General features: G+C 48.8%; 1 protein-coding gene and 1 pseudogene across 1 annotated transcript; both read right to left on the bottom strand.

Annotated features, from left to right (window-relative positions):
* Window positions 1-258: 258 nt before the first annotated feature.
* On the bottom strand, window positions 259-4,001 carry SSR3 (signal sequence receptor subunit 3). Its single transcript, XM_049775235.1, has 5 exons — window positions 3,845-4,001; window positions 3,143-3,269; window positions 1,817-1,915; window positions 659-790; window positions 259-370 (listed from the first exon to the last, which is right to left on the bottom strand). The coding sequence occupies exons 1-5, from the start codon at window positions 3,975-3,977 to the stop codon at window positions 304-306; spliced, it is 558 nt and encodes a 185-aa protein (XP_049631192.1). The 5' UTR covers window positions 3,978-4,001; the 3' UTR covers window positions 259-303.
* Window positions 4,002-12,839: 8,838 nt separating this feature from the next.
* LOC126012771 (uncharacterized) lies at window positions 12,840-13,013 on the bottom strand (annotated as a pseudogene).
* Window positions 13,014-17,419: the final 4,406 nt, after the last annotated feature.

The raw sequence follows: 17,419 nt of genomic DNA, 5'->3' as shown, positions 1-17,419 counted from the left end.
TGGGTCTACCTTCTAGAAAAACAATCACTTCCCTTGACTCTGAGTGTCGCCTGCACACACTGGCTGCCCAATGGCTCCTGTGAAGAAACAGAATATGCCATGATATCAGCTTAAAACAAAGGGGTCACAGGATGCCTGTATACAGGCTTGGGGTGCTCAACTATAGCAGAGCAGCCAGGACTGGGGGACCAATCTGGAACAACCCCAGGGCTCTGCAGAGCCTCAGCCTCTGCCCCAAGGAATGAACCAGCACACAACTCCCATTTGGGCTTCTGACCCGTCTATTCCCGACAGACCCCATAGCTACTTGGAGCCGGTGGACAGGAGGGCGATGAGGCCTGATGCTGTGCTGATAGACAGAATGTAGTTCCTGTAGGAGTGCATTAAGGAAAAGTCACAGGGTTGCATGCAGATGCCATGAGAAGCATAGTTGGGGCTGGGCTGGGCCCAACAGCAGGAGTAGGTGGTGCACATGGCCCCAGTCCACAGAGCACAGCCTCTGCAAACTGTGTGGGGTGAGCCTGGAAGGCAGGGCATGGCCTTGGTGACTACTGCCCCACATGCCCCAGAATGCCCGGAGGCAGAAAGGAGTTGGGCTTAACTGCAGTGTCTGCTCATGAAACGCTGACCCAGCCAGCAAGGCTGCAGAGAAGGATACACAGTGGGGTTGAAGTTCTTCAGGACGAAGAAGGAGGCGATCAGCACCAGCAATAGGAAGAGTGTGTTGTTGTAGAAGATGGAGAAGGTGGTGGCTTCGTAGTCTGCCACCTCGTTCTTCTTCCATAGGATCCTGCCAAACAGGCCACACATAGTCATGCACCCCAAGGGGGCCTAGGGAACCCCTGTCAGAGGGGCCCACATGCAACACCACACCTGCTTCTGCCCACTTCCATTGGGGTTTCTGTAGCTGTACCTCAGTCAGTTATACATCATCACACTCACAGCTACACTCAGTCACACACAATTACTCAGTTAAATTCAGTTACAGACTTACACTCAGTCACACTCACATAGCTACCCTCAATTATACTTTCACACCCTCTGCTTGCTGCACCTCTCACCTCCACAAACTGTTTCCCTCACTTGACACTGTCACCTAGCCCTGCACAGCCCAGCAACACCAAAGACCTGCTTGCCATAGCCTCCAACAGGACCCTGAGGCATCAAAAGATCACAGATCCGGGGCCTGCAAGGTGGCGCTAGAGGTAAGGTGTCTGCCTTGCAAGCGCTAGCCAAGGAAGGACCACGGTTTGATTCCCCGGCGTCCCATATGGTCCCCCCAAGTCGGGCAATTTCTGAGTGCTTAGCCAGGAGTAACCCCTGGGCATCAAACGAGTGTGGCCCGAAACCCCCCCCCTCAAAAAAAAAATCACAGATCCGGATAGGAGGCTCCCCCTCCCCAGGTATCACTGCATCCCTTTGGTGTCACCACACCAGGCAGAACCTGGATCACTTGGCAGCCAGAGCAGCACCCTGAACTAGAAACCAAGTGGTCTCCAGAGCACTGAGCCCCCACCTGCCCAGAAGGACATGACCACCATGGCAGGGACAGGCCCCCCAAACCAGCTCTTTGCCCACATTCTCCAAGGATGACATATGGCAGGGTCCAGTGCCTGGATTTCCCCTCCCATAGAAGGGCTCCCTGAGGAGCTTGAGAGTGGGGCTCAGATTACTCAGGCCAGCTCCCCACAAGCCAAGGACAGCTTCAATACCCCAGAGCCCAGTTCTCCAGCAGGACACACCCCACCCCATGCAAGACCAGATTGGAGCAGGTGAAGCTGAGTAGGACAAAGAGGACAGGGCAGGGCTCACCCACCTCTCGTCCTTCTCCTTCCGGGACATCTTCCTGTTATCGGCCTCTGAAAGTTTGCGCGTCACCTCCCGGGATACGGCGTCCTCCCGTTTCTGTGCCACCCTGGGGACGACAGGGACAGTGAATGCCACACTGCACTTGAATGTCGAGGCAATTGGACACCATAGTACCCGGATGGAGATCAGAGGGCCAGAAAGTTCCAGACGTTGCACAATGCCCAAGTCCAGAGAGGCTGTCTCCTCAGACTGGATGCATTGGTAAGGAAAATAACCACTTTATTCTGTAGAGTCCATACCAAGGGATGAGACCAGGGTCAGAAAACTGAAAAATGAAGCTCAAGGTCTTGGAGCAGCAGCTGGCACAGGGTTTATCCTGAATGGCGAAGGACTCCATGATGGATTCTCCAGAGGCCTGAAGCCCCACACAGTTCTCTATACCCCATTCTCCCTCCTCCCTGATGCAGATGCTCCTCCAAACCTCTCAAGCATACTAGGGCATACTCACGAGGTGCTGATATCTCACCCAATCCCTTTTTCCTAAAAAAAGGTGGAAGGACAAATCCTAGCAGAGCTGGGGGATGCCGGCACTTACCCCAAAAGCCAGAGCCAGGAGGAAGCCCTAAGCACCACTGAGTGGGGCCTCAAAACAGAAAGCCCCCCAAAAGGCAGCAATACCCCCAAAGCTCAGAACAATTCTCTCCTGAAAGAAGTCTTTCTGAAACTGTTCTCTCACTTGGTGATCTTGTTTTCTGTAAACTCTGTTACAAGCATCACATCAAGCAAAAAAGAAAAGTACAGTACAGAATTATGTGTCATGGATGGTACATAGAAAAAACAAGACAAGGGCTCAGACAAGCCCTAGACACAGGATTGCAGAACAGAGATCACACACGGGGAGGCATGATGATATGGAGGCATGAAGTGGTGGATCAGGAGTGACACGAGGTGGTGGAAGGTCTCAGGCACTTTGGGGGTGGTGAGGGGCAGGGATTCTGTGAAACATAAACTCAAACACCATTGGGATCATGAGACTTATATGACACCGATTAAAAACCAGGAACAAAGACTCCCTCAACATCAGAGGAACCATCCCTGCACCTAAGGCGTAAATGTAGCTGCACCAGGATGTATCTATACTTACAGGGCTGGACAGAGAACACACAGGGAAAGGCACTTCACTAACAAGAATGCCACCTGGGTTTGATCTTGGGTGTTGTATATGGCCAAGCACAAGAAATACATATGACCATACTTATCAGTATGCTTATCGCCACAAGCGGACTTTCAGACATCATTGCTATCCAGAAGCTCAATCTTTAAGGGTCCTTACTTGTGTTTGAGAACGAACTTGACGTTCTTGTAGGCGAAGGCTACCAGGTATGTGCTCACGAGGGTCATCACGCTGTAGAGAATGGCCGACTGCAGGAGGTCCATGTGCCATATTCGCCAGTACAACCCTAAATAAGGTAGGAAAGGGGTCCCGGGACGGGACAGGGGGGTGGTGAGACATGAAAAGGACCACAACGTGACACCCCCATCCACCCCACATGGACACAGGCCTGCAGGCTGAATCAACAGCCCTTCACTCCCGTGAACTTGGGAGTCCTAAGGTGGGGGTGCTCGGTGCAAAGGCCGGCTCGAGGGGTCCCGCTTCGCCAGAGCCACCCCGAGCTCAGCCCCTGCAGACCCCGCCCTCCTCGCAAGGAGGCGGCCACGTTGCAGGAGGCCGAGACCGTAGCGATGCCGACGTGGCGCTGCGGAGAAATCCGGACGGCGATCGGCCCCACGGGGCTGGTGCAGACAGAGGGGGGCGTCCCCTAGCTCTCGGCCCGCTGGGCCGCCGTGCTGGGGGCGCGGGCCACGGGGAGGGGACACGGCCGCGCGCATCACGCAGGTTCGGCCCCTCCGGAGCCTCCCGGGCCACACTGGCTGCGGAAGCGCCCGCCGCCCCCGATAGGACCCGACCCGACGCAACCGACGGTCTCCGGATCCCCGGTTAAACACGCCCGGCCTCGCCCGCCCCGGAGCTCACAGATAGGGATGGCCGACACGATGAAGGCGTTCCCGAAGAAGAGCGCCGACGACTTGGCCGAGAGGTTGCGGCTGAAGTCCTGCAAGAGCAGGTCCTCCTCCGACTGCTGCTTCGAGCTGCCTTTGGGCGCCATAGCGGGGCTGCTCACGGAGCCGGCGAGACGCGGCGAGGAGGGTGGCGGCGCGAGCGTGACGTCACCACAGCGCCGTGCGGAGGCTCTCTTCGTGATTGGTCGGTTTATTGCGCCTGCGTACAACTCCTCACGGGATTGGCGAGCGCCTCGCACTTCCGGGATTGGTTGCTTTTTTTTCTCCTTCCCAGACACGTCGACTTCTGGAAGTGGGCGGGGATTTGTGGTTTCAATGGGCGCTTTTTTTAAAAATTGTTTTCAACAAACAAAACTTTATTGACCCGTCGCGTCGCGGCAGCAGTTTCACTGGCTCTTTGCAAGTTCACACTTGCATTCATTCATTTGTGCGTGCGTGCGTGCTTCTGTGCGTTCATTCATTTCTCCGTATGATTCATACCTTGTGGGCGTCCGGCAGGAAGATGCGGAGGCATCTTCATCTTTCACAGTGAATTTTTTTCATTAAATAGTCGCAAGAATCTTGAAGCTCTGAATTGTCCCATTTTGTATGTCAAGAAACTCCCTGTGCCATGGTTGATGAAGAATGTATGCAGACATATATATGTGTGTGTATATACATACGTGTGTGTGTGTGTATGTGTGTGTGTGTGTATGTTTTGTTTTTGCCGGTCACACCCGGCAGTGCTCAGGGGTTACTCCTGGCTCTGCGCTCAGAAATTGCCCCCGGCAGGCACGGGGGACCATATAGGATGCCGGGATTCGAACCACTGTCCGTCCTTGGTCGGCTACATGCAAGGCAAACGCCCTCCGGCCCCATGAGGACAATATTTAACACGTGTCTAAATACACGTGAAAATTAGTGGTGGTGGCCCGGAGAGATAGCACAGCGGCGTTTGTCTTGCAAGCAGCCGATCCGGAACCAAAGGTGGCTGGTTCGAATCCCGGTGTCCCATATGGTCCCCCGTGCCTGCCAGGAGCTATTTCTGAGCAGACAGCTAGGAGTAACCCCTGAGCACCGCCGGGTGTGGCCCAAAAAAAAAAAAACAAAAAAACGAAAGAAAAAAAAAAAAAAAAGAAAAGAAAATTAGTGGTGGAGTTGCTCAGGAGCTATTTCTGTGCTATGCTCAGTCAGGAGTGACCTCTAGTGGCGCCAGGAATGAACCAGAATGGATGGACAGGCTGCGAAGCTTTAGCTCTAATAAGAACAAAATCTATCAGAAGGCTATACGATCAAAGAGTATAAGGCATCAGGATATTAATTTTTCTATGTGTATGTGTATGTGTATATATATTTATATAGGGTTTTGGGGGACAAGAAATCACAAAACAATGATGAGGTTAAAAAGAATTATAGAGGGGGAACTGAGGAGATAGTACAGCAGTGAGGGAGCTTGCCTTGCACAGGCCGACTGGGTTTGATCCTTGGCATCCCATAAGGTCCCCAAAGCACCTACCTCCAGGAGTAAACCCTGAGGGTTGCCAGGTGTAGCCCCAAAACAAACAAACAACAATACGGGAAAGATAAATAAATAAAAGAATTGTAGGTGAGAGAAGTATCTAGGCAATTGAAATAGGAAAGACAAAAGATGATACATAGGTACGACTATTAAAATGAAAGAATTAAAAAGGAACTAGCAGGCAGGAGGGGTTTTGCTGTAAGCATGTCGACCCCATTTCAATCCCTGGCACTACAGAGGGTCTTAGAGCTCTGCTAGAAGTGATGCCTAAATACAGAGCCAGCTGTAAACATTAAGGATCACTGTAAAATGACCCCCCCCAAGTATTAACCCAAGACAAAGGCATTCCCCCATCCTTCTTTCTCTGTTAAATCTCTCTTTTGATATGTGAAAGCCCACCTGGATTACTCTACCTGGTGTATAGGTATTGGTTTAATAAAGAAAGAGCAGTTCTGGCTTTTGGTTCAAACAGAGATTTGGAGACAAAAAACAGACTGGCTTCATTCATGTCTTTTTTTCTGACTGGCTTGGTTTAATAGTCTTTTGCTGTTACCCTGCTTCTTCAGACCTGTCCACTTGGGGATTTTATTTTACAGATCACCATGTTTGGCCCCAAAAATAAACAAAAATTATTATAATTTTCCAAGAATAGAAACTGAGGAAAATTAAACAGAAGAGAATTTAAGATAGTAGGAATTTGAGGCTGGAGAGATAGCATGGAGGTAAGGCATTTGCCTTGCATGCAGAAGGACAGTGGTTCGAATCCCAGCATTTTATATGGTCCCCTGAGCCTGCCAGGAGCAATTTCTGAGCATAGAGCCAGGAGTAACCCCTGAGGGCCGCTGGGTGTGACCCCCCCAAAACAAAACAAAACAAAACAAAAAGATAGTAGTAATTTAAAGTGTTTAATAGATGTAAATTAAGGAAAAGCATTTGCTTAGGTTAGAGGTGGATTTTGTTTGTAGGCCACAGCTGATAATGTTCAGGGCTTATCCTGCTTTTGTTCTCAGGGTTCACTTCTGGCAGGGCTCAGGAGATTATAAGCAGTGCTGGGTATTGAATCCAGGTCAACCACATGCAAGGGAAGCAACCTACCTATTCCATCTTAGAGGTGGAATCTGAGGGGATGGTAACAGTGAAGATTATCTTCTAGCCAATGTTCCAATGTTCCCTGGGAAGAGCAGCCATGTTGCCGTGGAACAGCCAAAGCCCAGAAGCCAAAGGAAGCAATAGTTGGTCCAAAGATTTGTGAGGTAGCCTGCCTATTTCCAAAGTTTGATCTTGGGAGAAATCCCCCAGACCTGGTTCTGACCAGCCTGATTCTAGTCTGAGATTTGGGAAGTCATCAGGGATTGCTTTACATGTCCAGCTGGGAATAGAGCAGGAGAGAGGAACTCAGAGCAGGTCTGTCTATGCACACTTTCTTCTCCTACATCACTGGGCTTTATGCAAGAAACTCCGCAAACTGAAAATTCTGGAGCCCAGGCAGAAATCAGCAGGATAGCACCTGCCCTGCCAGCCTGTGGCTGCTGGGGTACAGAGCTTGATCCCCGTCTGCACAGAATCTTACAACTAAAATGTGTGGGCACCACAACCAAACATGTGAGACCTCCAGTCTGACTATGCAAAAAACCGCCACAGGGTGTGGAGAAGATATTTAAAATAATCAGTGTATCTTGTTACAAGGGGTGAGGGTGGCAAGTTACCTAGCTGATAACAAAAACCACAGGGAGATTTCTCTAAAAAGACCAACAAATAAATGTCCAGGTATACTCCAGAGAAAGGAGATGAAAGTTCTCTGTTATAAAGCCCATTTGATATGATTGTGGGGGAGAGAGGGGTTTGGGCCATTCCTGGGGATGCTCAGGACTCACTCCTGGCTCTGCTCAAGGTTCACTCCTGGTTCTGTGCTCAGATTGTACTCCTGGCAGTTTTGTGGTTGGGGTGGAGGATCCTGCCCCAAGACAAGGATTTTGTAGGGTTTAAACTGAAGACCATGTCCGGGGATGGTACTTCTGAACCTCGGCCCTGGGCTTAGTCCAGGTGAGTTTGTAGTTGACCTATCAGGGTTTTTCTGGAAGTTTAGAGCAAGGGGACAGGACCTCACCTGGAAGATTGGGATCAGGACCGAGGGTCCCTCCTTCTGGCAGAATTGGTTCCAGCCCTACCTTGAATTACCTTGGGTGTCTCCAAACCATCTCATTAACATAACAAAGGCCTCCAACAAAACCCAGGGCATTCCTTACAGTTCACTCTTTACTTGGCATCAGTAAGGAGTGTAGGGGCAGTCCCTGTCCCAGCCAGAGAAGGGCTCCCTGCACCCTTCTTGAGCTCTGTAGGCTGGGGGTGGGTAGCCTGACTTCTCAGTCCCTCTCCATCCTCCAACCCATAATTCAGGGAGGCTGTGGCAGGGGAGGCTTCTTCTTGAAGATAAGATCTGGAGAATATTCTAAAGGCAAACCTCCACTGAATTGATTTTTAAACTAAACAAGGCATTAAAACATTCAAGGGACAAACATTTGTCTTTGACCTGGAAGCTTACACATTCCAAGATAAATATTGCTTTGCCTTTTTAGGAAAAACACTGATTATGACCCAAATCAATGAGAGATGGCTTTGGAAACAGAAAATGGTTTCTTTATTGCCTGGGGGTACTCATAAATCCCTATACTTTTTAAAGGAAAAGATACGCATCAACAGAAAATGTATTATTTTAATAATCGCTAAGAGAGACTGTCATATTTTAACTCTCAAAAACTCCCTCTGGAATCTTCTAAATGTGAGAGTCATCACACACTGATCCTGCGTGAAACCCTGCAGGGTACGATACAAATCAAGACTTGCACCGGAAATCAATTTGCTTTAACCCACATTTAACCTAAATGCTATGGTAACAGAACAGAAGATTAAAGTAGGTCACAAAGAATTTCGACTGGAATGGCTCAGATGATACAAGAACTCATCCATAACTCATGGCTCATGTTTAAGGAGGAGACTTTTTTATTTAAAAATCTCTCAATATCACATACCCCAACCAATATTATAGAACCACTAATCTCTAGATAAAAATCTTAAGATCAAAGCCAGAGAGAAAGTTGTCTGGCATGCAATACAGGTTCGAACCCCTGACACTCTATATGTCCCCCGAACACCACCAGGAGTGATCCCTGGCTACAGAGCCAAGAGTATAAGCCCTGACAACTGCTAGATGTGGTTCTGAAAAAAGAAAAAAAAAAAACAAAAAACTATGAACGGGATTCTCTATCTAGTCTATCATGTCAGGTCATTTGGTTTGCCAGATACCCATCTAAGGCAACTCCACACACAGGAGGGAGAAAGCTTGGAGAGGCTCCTTGAAGAAGCAACTGTGCAGAATAGATTGAAGTCATTTGTGGGGGGTTAGGGGGGGAATTGGAGATCAGAACCAGGAAGCATAAGGGGATCAGGAAAGAAAAACATTTTCCTGCACCAGCCATCACCTTCAGAGCCTCAGCTATCATCCCTGCATTTCCATGCTGGAAACAGAAGGAGTGAATTAAGCTCTGATTTCTCAGATAGTATTTTCCGCTCCATCTTCTTTGTCTCTAGGGCAGACACATTCTTCTTTTTTATTTACTTTTCTGCCATTTTCTGGGGGCTGCTGGGGGTTGGGGTGCCCTTTCAGGACAGATGGGAGAATCCCAATGATTATCTACCAAACAGGTACAATGAAAGGGTCCATGGATATGGTACTGGGGGTCCCCATCGATGCTCGTTAGATCGTGTGGTGTCAGGAATTGAATCTGGGCCTGGTGCATGCAAGGTTGTGCACCACCCCCTCCACCTTTGTCTCCTAAGTCACATGTTTTATTCTGATTTAACTGCCTCCTCTGGGCTCTCTCTGTATCTGCTGTTCCCCAGGCAGACTCTCTTCCTGTACTTACAGCTGCAGGATTTCCAGACAGGAAGGTCTATTTCCTCTGCTGTGCATCTTGGCAGGGACTCACCCCCTCTCACCGCCTCTGCGTAGCCCTACCAAGACGTGAGGAAGGCCGGTGAGTAATAAGCAGCCGATCTCTGAGCCTCCTTGCCTGGTGCCTGGGAGCTCTTTCCTCTCGCTCCACTTTCTGACGTCCTGAGCACATGCCTCCCACCCCCATTCCACTCAATGCACAAGGGCTGGTATTTTGAGCACAGACGTATCAGCCCAGCATGCTCAGGATCCTTCATAAATTTCCAGCATAGGTTGGCCACCTGAGTATTCCTGGGAGTAGCCCTGATGGCCCATAGCACCACCAGGGAGCCCCCAGTTAGGGAGCCCACACACATCTTGCAGTCTCCTGCAGTCTCTTCCTACTTTAGAACCACCTGCGGAAAATCACCAGACTGATGGGACCTTCCCTGACACAGCTCTCTGGTGAGTCTGGGGCCTCTACTCTGCTCATTTGGGGGAAGTCCAGAAGCCTCTTTCAGAAACTTACAGGGTTATCCCACCCCAGTGGTGTTGTGGGTCAACTAGGCATCTTCTCAGGAAACTCCTGACATAGGTGACTCATGACCCGATCCTGCAGGGCCAGGTGGGGTGATCTCTATGCCACTTCCTTCATGGGCACCTGAGCACTAGTGAGCATGGGACAGGGGGTCATTTCCTCACCCAGCACTGCAGGGACAGGGAAGAAGGGCTGGCCAACCCTCCCACCTCATGCTGGATGCAGGGTCTACCAGTCTACCTGATCTCAGCTCCCCTGATGCGACTTAAGAAGAAGGCTCCTGGGCCCGGAGAGATAGCACAGCGGCGTTTGCCTTGCAAGCAGCCGATCCAGGACCAAAGGTGGTTGGTTCGAATCCCGGTGTCCCATATGGTCCCCCGTGCCTGCCAGGAGCTATTTCTGAGCAGACAGCCAGGAGTAACCCCTGAGCATCGCCGGGTGTGGCCCCCCAAAAAAACAAAACAAAACAAAAAAAAAAAACAAAGAAGAAGGCTCCTGCCTTGCTGTGTGGGCAGTGTTAGAATCTGTGTGTGTGTGTGTGTGTGTGTGTGTGTGTGTGTGTGTGTGTGTGTGTGTTAAATGCTTCCCTGCGAGAATTTTGCTGTAGAAATGGAGCACCTTTCCATTACAAGGTGGGAGAGATGGAGCAGGACAGTCAGATGAACTGCAGGAGTGGGATAAGGAAGAGCGGCTTGCCAAGCTCGCTCGGTTTGGGAGCCTGACTATTCAGAATCCCCCTCTCAGGGATGCCAAAGCATGTCCAGGAAAGTAGAACTGCTCTCACAGTGCAGGGAGCATCTGTTTCTGCTCAGGAACCCTAGCTCTACCCAAATCTTGGCCCTGCCCTTATCTCTGTCCTTGGCCTTGTCCACTGATGGGCCCTAAGACCCAGTGCATCTGTAGTGGAAATGAGGAAGAGGAGGTAATAGATGGACCTTCCACTCCAAGTATTTTTCGGGTTTTTTTTTTTTTTTTGGTTTTTGGGTCACACCTGGCAGCTCTCGGGAGTTACTCCTGGCTGCTCTATGCTCAGAAATCGCTCCTTGCAAGTTCGGGGGACCATATGGGATGCCGGGATCGAACCACCAATCTTCTGCATGAAAGGCAAACGCCTTACCTTTGTGCTAACTCTCCAGCCCCTCCAAATATTTTTCTTTTCTTTTTAATTATCTTTATTTAAACACCATGATTACAAATATAATTGTAGTTGTATGATTACAGTCATGTAAAGAACACCCCCCTTCACCAGTGCAGGATTCCCACCACCAATTTCCCAGATCTACCTACTCCCCACCCCACCCACACCTGTACTCGAGACAGGCTTTCTTTTTCCCTCATTCATTCACATTGTTATGATAGTTTTCAGTGTAGTTATTTCTCTAACTGCACTTATCACTCTATGTGGTGAGCTTCATGTCATTAGCTGCACCTACATGGGAGGATGGGGGGAAGTAAGGGTTGGGACTGAGGCAGTAAAATATTAGAAATGAGCTTTGTAGGGCAGTATCAAGGTCCCAATACAAGATGGATATTATAGATATATAGAATATATGCACACAATACTATCAATAGGAAAACAAAGAGAAAAAATTTCCACTGACTGTCCCAACATAAACCCAGTGCTAGAACAGCCTGCCCTCCTCCCAGAGCGCATTCCCTTTAGTATAGGGAGAGATAGGGGGAAAGCCTGTTGACCCCTATAGAGTCCACCTAGACCGGTGCCCAGGGAAAGACTTAAGTCCAGGGGAGAAAAACCCTATACCTGGCAAGAGCTGGTCTCCAGAATCAAGGAGGAAATAGGAAGCCAGATGTCTTCCTGCCCTCCTCCCCATGCACCTCCACCCTGGAGTACGGAGGGAGGGGGGAACCTGGGGACCACTAAGAGTCCACCTGAACCCACTTCTGGCCATCTGAGCTGGTACCCAGGGAAGGCCTGGAGTCAATGAAAAAGACAAGAATGGCTGGGGGCCTGCCAAGCCTCCCAGCACTCCCCAGGCTAGGGAGAAAGGCTCTGGTATGGGGCCTCCCCAAACCCCATACCTGGTGAGGGCTGGTCTCCAGAATCAAAGAGAAAACCGGAAGCCAGATGTCTGCCTGCTCTCCTCCCCATGCACCTCCGCCCTGGAGTACGGAGGGAGGGGGGAACCTGAGGACCACTGAGAGCCCACCTGAACCCACTTCTGGCCATCTGAGCTGGCACCCAGGGAAGGCCTGGAGTCAGGGGAAAAAGACAAGGACGGCTGTCGGCCTGCCAAGCCTCCCAGCACTCCTCAGGCTAGGAATAAGGGCTCAGGTAAGCTCAATTTTTCTGATCTGTTAGTTAAGTGTGAAAATATCTAATTTCAGTTGACAAATCTTCTTGATGCTTAATTTCGCTCCAGTCAAGTTTATCGATGCTTTTTTTTTTTTTTGAGCTCCCTGAACATTTTCCATAATTCTACTCTAAACTTCTTATTTGAGGGGATACCTGTTTCCTACTTTTTAGATTATTAGAGGAGCCATCTTGATTTCTGTAAATATGGGGGTGTACTGCAAAGTTACTCCATTGGCAACGCTGTAGATTGCTTCTTAAAATGTGCAGAAATGGAATTCAGGGGTTACAAGATGTGGGTGTGGGTCTTGAAGAGGTTATAGTCCTTGGCGTGTAGGCAGGCTCAGCAGAGAAAAGGCAGAGAGCAAGGCCGCCGTGGTTTATAAGTCTCTGGGTACCCAATCACGGCAGGAATTGGCCCCACGTGCGTTGGGTGGGGACATCTTACCGGGTTTGGGTCCTGAAGAGGTTATAGTCCTTGGTGTGTAGGCAGGCTCAGCAGAGAAAAAAAAGCCCAAATATTTTTTAAAGTCACTGAGTCTCCTTCAGGAAATCTCAAGGCCTACAAAATTGTTCTTTGGTTGTATGAATGGGCTCCTTGGGTGCATTTATTTTAATAGCTTGTTTTCTAATCACAAAATAATTGAATGTCCATTTATAACAGTAGAAAATGGAATTTATAACTGACTATAATCTCATTGCTCAGATGGAACCACTCGGAATATTTTGAACTATCTTTTTTTTCATTTTTTTAAATTGTCCTCGGATAGAGGACGTATCAGATATTAAGCTGATAAGAACAGATATACTTTACTTGATCTTAGTCAAAAGGCTGAGAAGCGATCTATTTTGAACTATCTTCTTATTGTTTTTCTATGACCAGTTATCACATACTTAAAGTAATTAAGATAATCAATTACAGGCATGTTCCTATGTCATTAAAATACTTTCTAACAATCAAAAGAACTGAATGAACTGTACTGTTTGGAGTGGGTAGAAAAGTGTCTTCTGGGGCCGGAGAGATAGCATGGAGGTAAGGACGGTGGCTTGAATCCCCACATCCCATATGGTCCCCTAAGCCTGCCAGGCGTGATTTCTGAGTGTAGAGCCAGGAGTAACCCCTGAGCGCTGCCGAGTGTGACCCAAAAACCAAAAGAAAAGAAAAAAAGAAAAACAGAAAAGTGTCTCCTGGGAACATGAGGAGGTCAGAGGACTGTGCCTCCCCACTCCGGGTCTCCAAGATCAGTACACCCGGAGACTTGGCATTTAGGTCCTAAGTCTGGGAGTACTATGTGTATGTGAGTGTGTGTGCATTCATATGTGTGTGCACGTGTGTGTCTGTGTGTGTATATGTGTTTGCATGTGTGAAAGTGTACACAAGTGTGTACATGTGTGTGAGAATGTATATGTACGTGCACACTTGTGTGTGAGTACGTGTGCTTGTGCACAGGAACTGCCTCTGGGTTGAGCCCGGGCTCCAAGGACACTCACCTGTGGTTATGATGTGGGGTGTCTGTTGCTTTTCAGATAACAACTGAAGCAGTACCCAGATAAAAGTGAGCAGGGAGGAATGTAAGGATCAGTTATGCATGTGTGGACCTCTGCATGAGTATTTTTATTTTGCTATTTTCATTTTGGGGCCACACCCAGCTATACTCAAGGCTCATTTCTGGCTCTACACTCAGGGATCATGCATGAAGGGGATCAAACTCAGGTCAGCCATATGCAAGATACAAGCCTTCACTTGTTCTATGGTCCTCCACGCTTGGATGTTTTTATCTAGAGGTGTATTAAGTTGTGGACTTGGTGCCATTACCCTTGGGGGCCTAGTCATGTTGCCCTGGCTCAGTCTGTCATGTGTGCTGAAACCCAGCAGGGAAGGTGCTGTCCCCACCACAGCAGAGTGTCCTTGTTGTCTTTGGGGCCTATATGACTCTTTTTGCAGTTCCAGTTCAGCCTGGGAGACTCACTGGGCTTAGTTTGCTTTCTAGTTTCACTGGTTTATATTTTGTCTTGCAATGGATGGAATCAGGTCCTTGGCTGCGCTCCTCAATCTGTGGCTATTTTCAAAGGACTCTGTTCCTTTCTTCACTTGCTCAAACTCCAGCAAATCTTGGGACTGGAGACATTGGACAGGGGTTAAAAGCATTTTCCTTGCATGCAGCTAATGGCTGTTGAATCCTGGGTGCCACCAAGTGTGATCTCTGCGCAATGTTTCCTCTTTTTGCCGTCAGGCCTAGGGCCTGACTCACAGAACCATCCCAATGAGTGTGCTAAGAAGGTTTTCTTTTTCTTTTTGATTTTGGGCCATACATGATGGTGTTCAAGGCTGACTCCTGACTCTGCCCTAAGGAATCACTTCTAGAGGGGCTGAGGGGAACACATGGGATGTCGGGAGTGGGGTGGGGGATAGAACCTGGGTCAGGAGTAAGTCTTGAGCAGAACTGGGTATGGCCCCAAACCAAAAAAAAAAAAAAAAATCAAAACTAAATCCTCCTCTCCTCCCAAGCAATTTTGACATCTTAAGGAGCCAATTTGGCTTAGTTCCTGGTGGAGGAGATTAGAGAGATTAGCCCTCCAGCATGGAGGGCTGGTCTGAGGGTGCACAGGGTGGAGGAAGAGGGACTGGATGGAGATGTATGGAGGGCTAAGCTTGAGAGTGCACAGAGGAGCCAGAGGGGCCAGATACTCTTTCTGGGGCTGACCAGGGAGCCCTGAAAACCCCCAGAGAGGGGTGTTTGGGAAACCTGAGGGCTGGTATGTTTCCCCATGGGCCTGGGAATCAGGGGGGTGGGTCTCACAGTACAGGAGGGACAGAGCTAGGACAGCCCCAGAGAGACTGCATGAGTTCCAAAACAAACAGTACCCCATGTCCCAGTCTCCAGTGCTCAGGGGGCCCCCAGTGCTTGCTCCCAGGGCCGCCTGCCAAGTGCCTCTAACTTCGTGTTGCAGATGCTGCTTGGCTTTTTCTTGCCAAGAAAACGTCCTCACTAGGAGACAAAGTCACCCGGATACGCACAATTAAATCAGCCTGGACATGACGGGCTTTTAGTCCGGGGCAGGTCACTGTGCCCACAGCCGAGCTGGGAGCTGCACGCTCCGTACCTGGCCCACATGCCTGCATGTCTTGTGCCCTTTGCAAAGTTGCCTGTTTACAGGTGCTGGGTGCAAATGTGGCTCTTCTGCAAAGCCTCAGAATTCTGGGGGCCAGGCTGGGACACTCAGCCTGGGACACTCAGCTCAGTTTCCAGGGGTGCCCTGCTGAGTTGTCTGGGCTCTGATCAACGTGTTCTTAGCCTGGAGTCGCTGTTAAGGTGCTTCCGGGACTTGAATGCCACAATCTATGGTGCTGGTTGGTGAGTGACAGGTAAGCTCCCTTTGAGACTCAAAGTTTCAGGGATTCCTGAGATGAGACTGTTGCAGAGTGCCCAACCCAGCATCCTGGTTCCTTTACTGTCCCTCTTTCTGCTGTCAGGCTTGTGGTCTGACCCTCAGAGCCATCCTAATGACTGTGTTAAGAAGGTTTTCTTTTTCTTTTTGATTTTGGGCCACACTTGATGGTGCTCAAGACTCTGCACTCAGAATCACTCCTGGTGGGGCTCAGGGGACCATATGGGATGCTGGGGATAGAATCTGGGTCAGTCACATGTAAGGCAAAAGTCCTACCTGCTGTGGTAGACTGCCAATCTGAATTTTCTTTTGTTGTTGTTGTTTTTTGTTTTTTTGGGCCACACCTGGCACCACTCAGGGATTACTCCTGGCTCTGTGTTCAGAAATCACTCCTGGCAGGCTCGGGGGACCATATGGGATGCTGGCGATTGAACCTGGGTCTGTCCCAGGTTGGCCTCATGCAAGGCAAATGCTCTACCACTGTTCTATTGCTCTGGCCCCAGACCTGCATTATCTCTTTTCTTTCTTTCTTTCTTTCTTTCTTTCTTTCTTTCTTTCTTTCTTTCTTTCTTTCTTTCTTTCTTTCTTTCTTTCTTTCTTTCTTTTCTTTCTTTCTTTCTTTCTTTCTTTCTTTCTTTCTTTCTTTCTCTCTTTTCTTCTCTTCCTTTCTTTCTTTCTCTTTCTTTTTTCTTTCTCTTTCTTCTTTCTTTCTCTCTTCTTACTTTCTTCCTTTCTTTTCTTTCTTTCTTTCTTTCTATCTTTGTTTCTTCTCTTTCTTTCTCTTCTTTCTTTTTCTTTCTTTCTTTCTTTTTCTTTCTTATCTTTCTTTCTTTCTTTCTTTCTTTCTTCTTTTCTTCTCTTTCTTTCTTCTTTTCTCTTTTCTTTTCCTTTCTTTCTTTCTTTCTCTTTTCTTTCTTTTTCTTCTTTTCTTTCTTTCTTTCTTTCTTTCTTTTCTCTTTCTTCTTTCTTTCTTTCTTCTCTTTCTTCTTTCTTTCTTTCTTTCTTTCTTCCTTCCTCCTTCTTCCTTCCTTCTTTCTTTTTTCTTTCTTTCTTTCTCTCTTCTCTTTCTCTCTTTCTCTTCCTTTTTTCTTCCTTTCTTCCTTCTTTTTCTTCTCCTCCCTCCTTCCTTTCTTTCCTCCTTTCTTCTTCCCTCCCTTCCTTCCTTCTCCCTCCCTCCTTCCTTCCCTCCTTTTCTCCCTTCCTCCCTCCCGCCTTCCTTCCTACCTTCCTTCCTCCCTCCTTCCTTCTTTCTCCTTCCTTCCTTCCTTCCTTCCTTCCTTCCTTCCTTCCTTCCTTCCTTCCTTCCTTCCTTCCTTCCTTCCTTCCTTCCTTCCTTCCTTCCTTCCTTCCGTTCTCCTTCCCTCCCTCTCCTTCCTTCCTCCCTTCCTTCCTTCCTTCCTTCCTTCCCTTCCTTCCTTTATATCCCCGTGCTGCCTCTGAATTAGTATTGCTGCTTTTTCTCATAGGTTCCTCCCAGCACTTGTCAATGTGACTTCACCAGCCCTGGTGGTAAGAAGGAGGTTCTTATCAGTGAATTGTCAGGGCATGGAGATAAGTCAGCCCATCTACTCCTGGAATAAAACAATGCTTCTGGGACTGTAGTTCATTGGCTGGAAAGTTTAATGGGCTGAGGGCAGGCTGTGCATGCAGGGGCCAGAGCTCCACCCCTGCACTGCATGGTTCCCTAGCAATTCTAGGCAAAGCCCTGAACATGGCTCAGGTTCACTTCCAGTCCAATTGCTCACCCTGGCCTGAGAGAGTGTGGGGCCCCAGGAGGCTTTTGTTTGTTTGTTTACATCCCAGGGTTTTGCTGTTACAGCTGTTTGGGGAGGGTTAGGCCACACTTGGCAGTGCTCATGG

The sequence above is a fragment of the Suncus etruscus genome, chromosome 6, assembly GCF_024139225.1.
Source record: "Suncus etruscus isolate mSunEtr1 chromosome 6, mSunEtr1.pri.cur, whole genome shotgun sequence".
In the NCBI taxonomy this organism is placed as follows: Eukaryota; Metazoa; Chordata; class Mammalia; order Eulipotyphla; family Soricidae; genus Suncus; species Suncus etruscus.
Note: the sequence above shows the minus strand (reverse complement) of the source record. Positions and strands in the feature narration are given on the sequence as shown.

Coding starts and splice junctions, on each gene's coding strand:
- SSR3 (XM_049775235.1), bottom strand. CDS start 3,977: ATGGCGCCCAAAGGCAGCTCGAAGCAGCAGTCGGAGGAGGACCTGCTC. Junction 3,270..3,844: donor CGTGTCGGCCATCCCTATCT/GTGAGCTCCGGG, acceptor TACCTTATTTAG/GGTTGTACTGGCGAATATGG. Junction 371..658: donor AAGAACTTCAACCCCACTGT/GTATCCTTCTCT, acceptor GCACTCCTACAG/GAACTACATTCTGTCTATCA.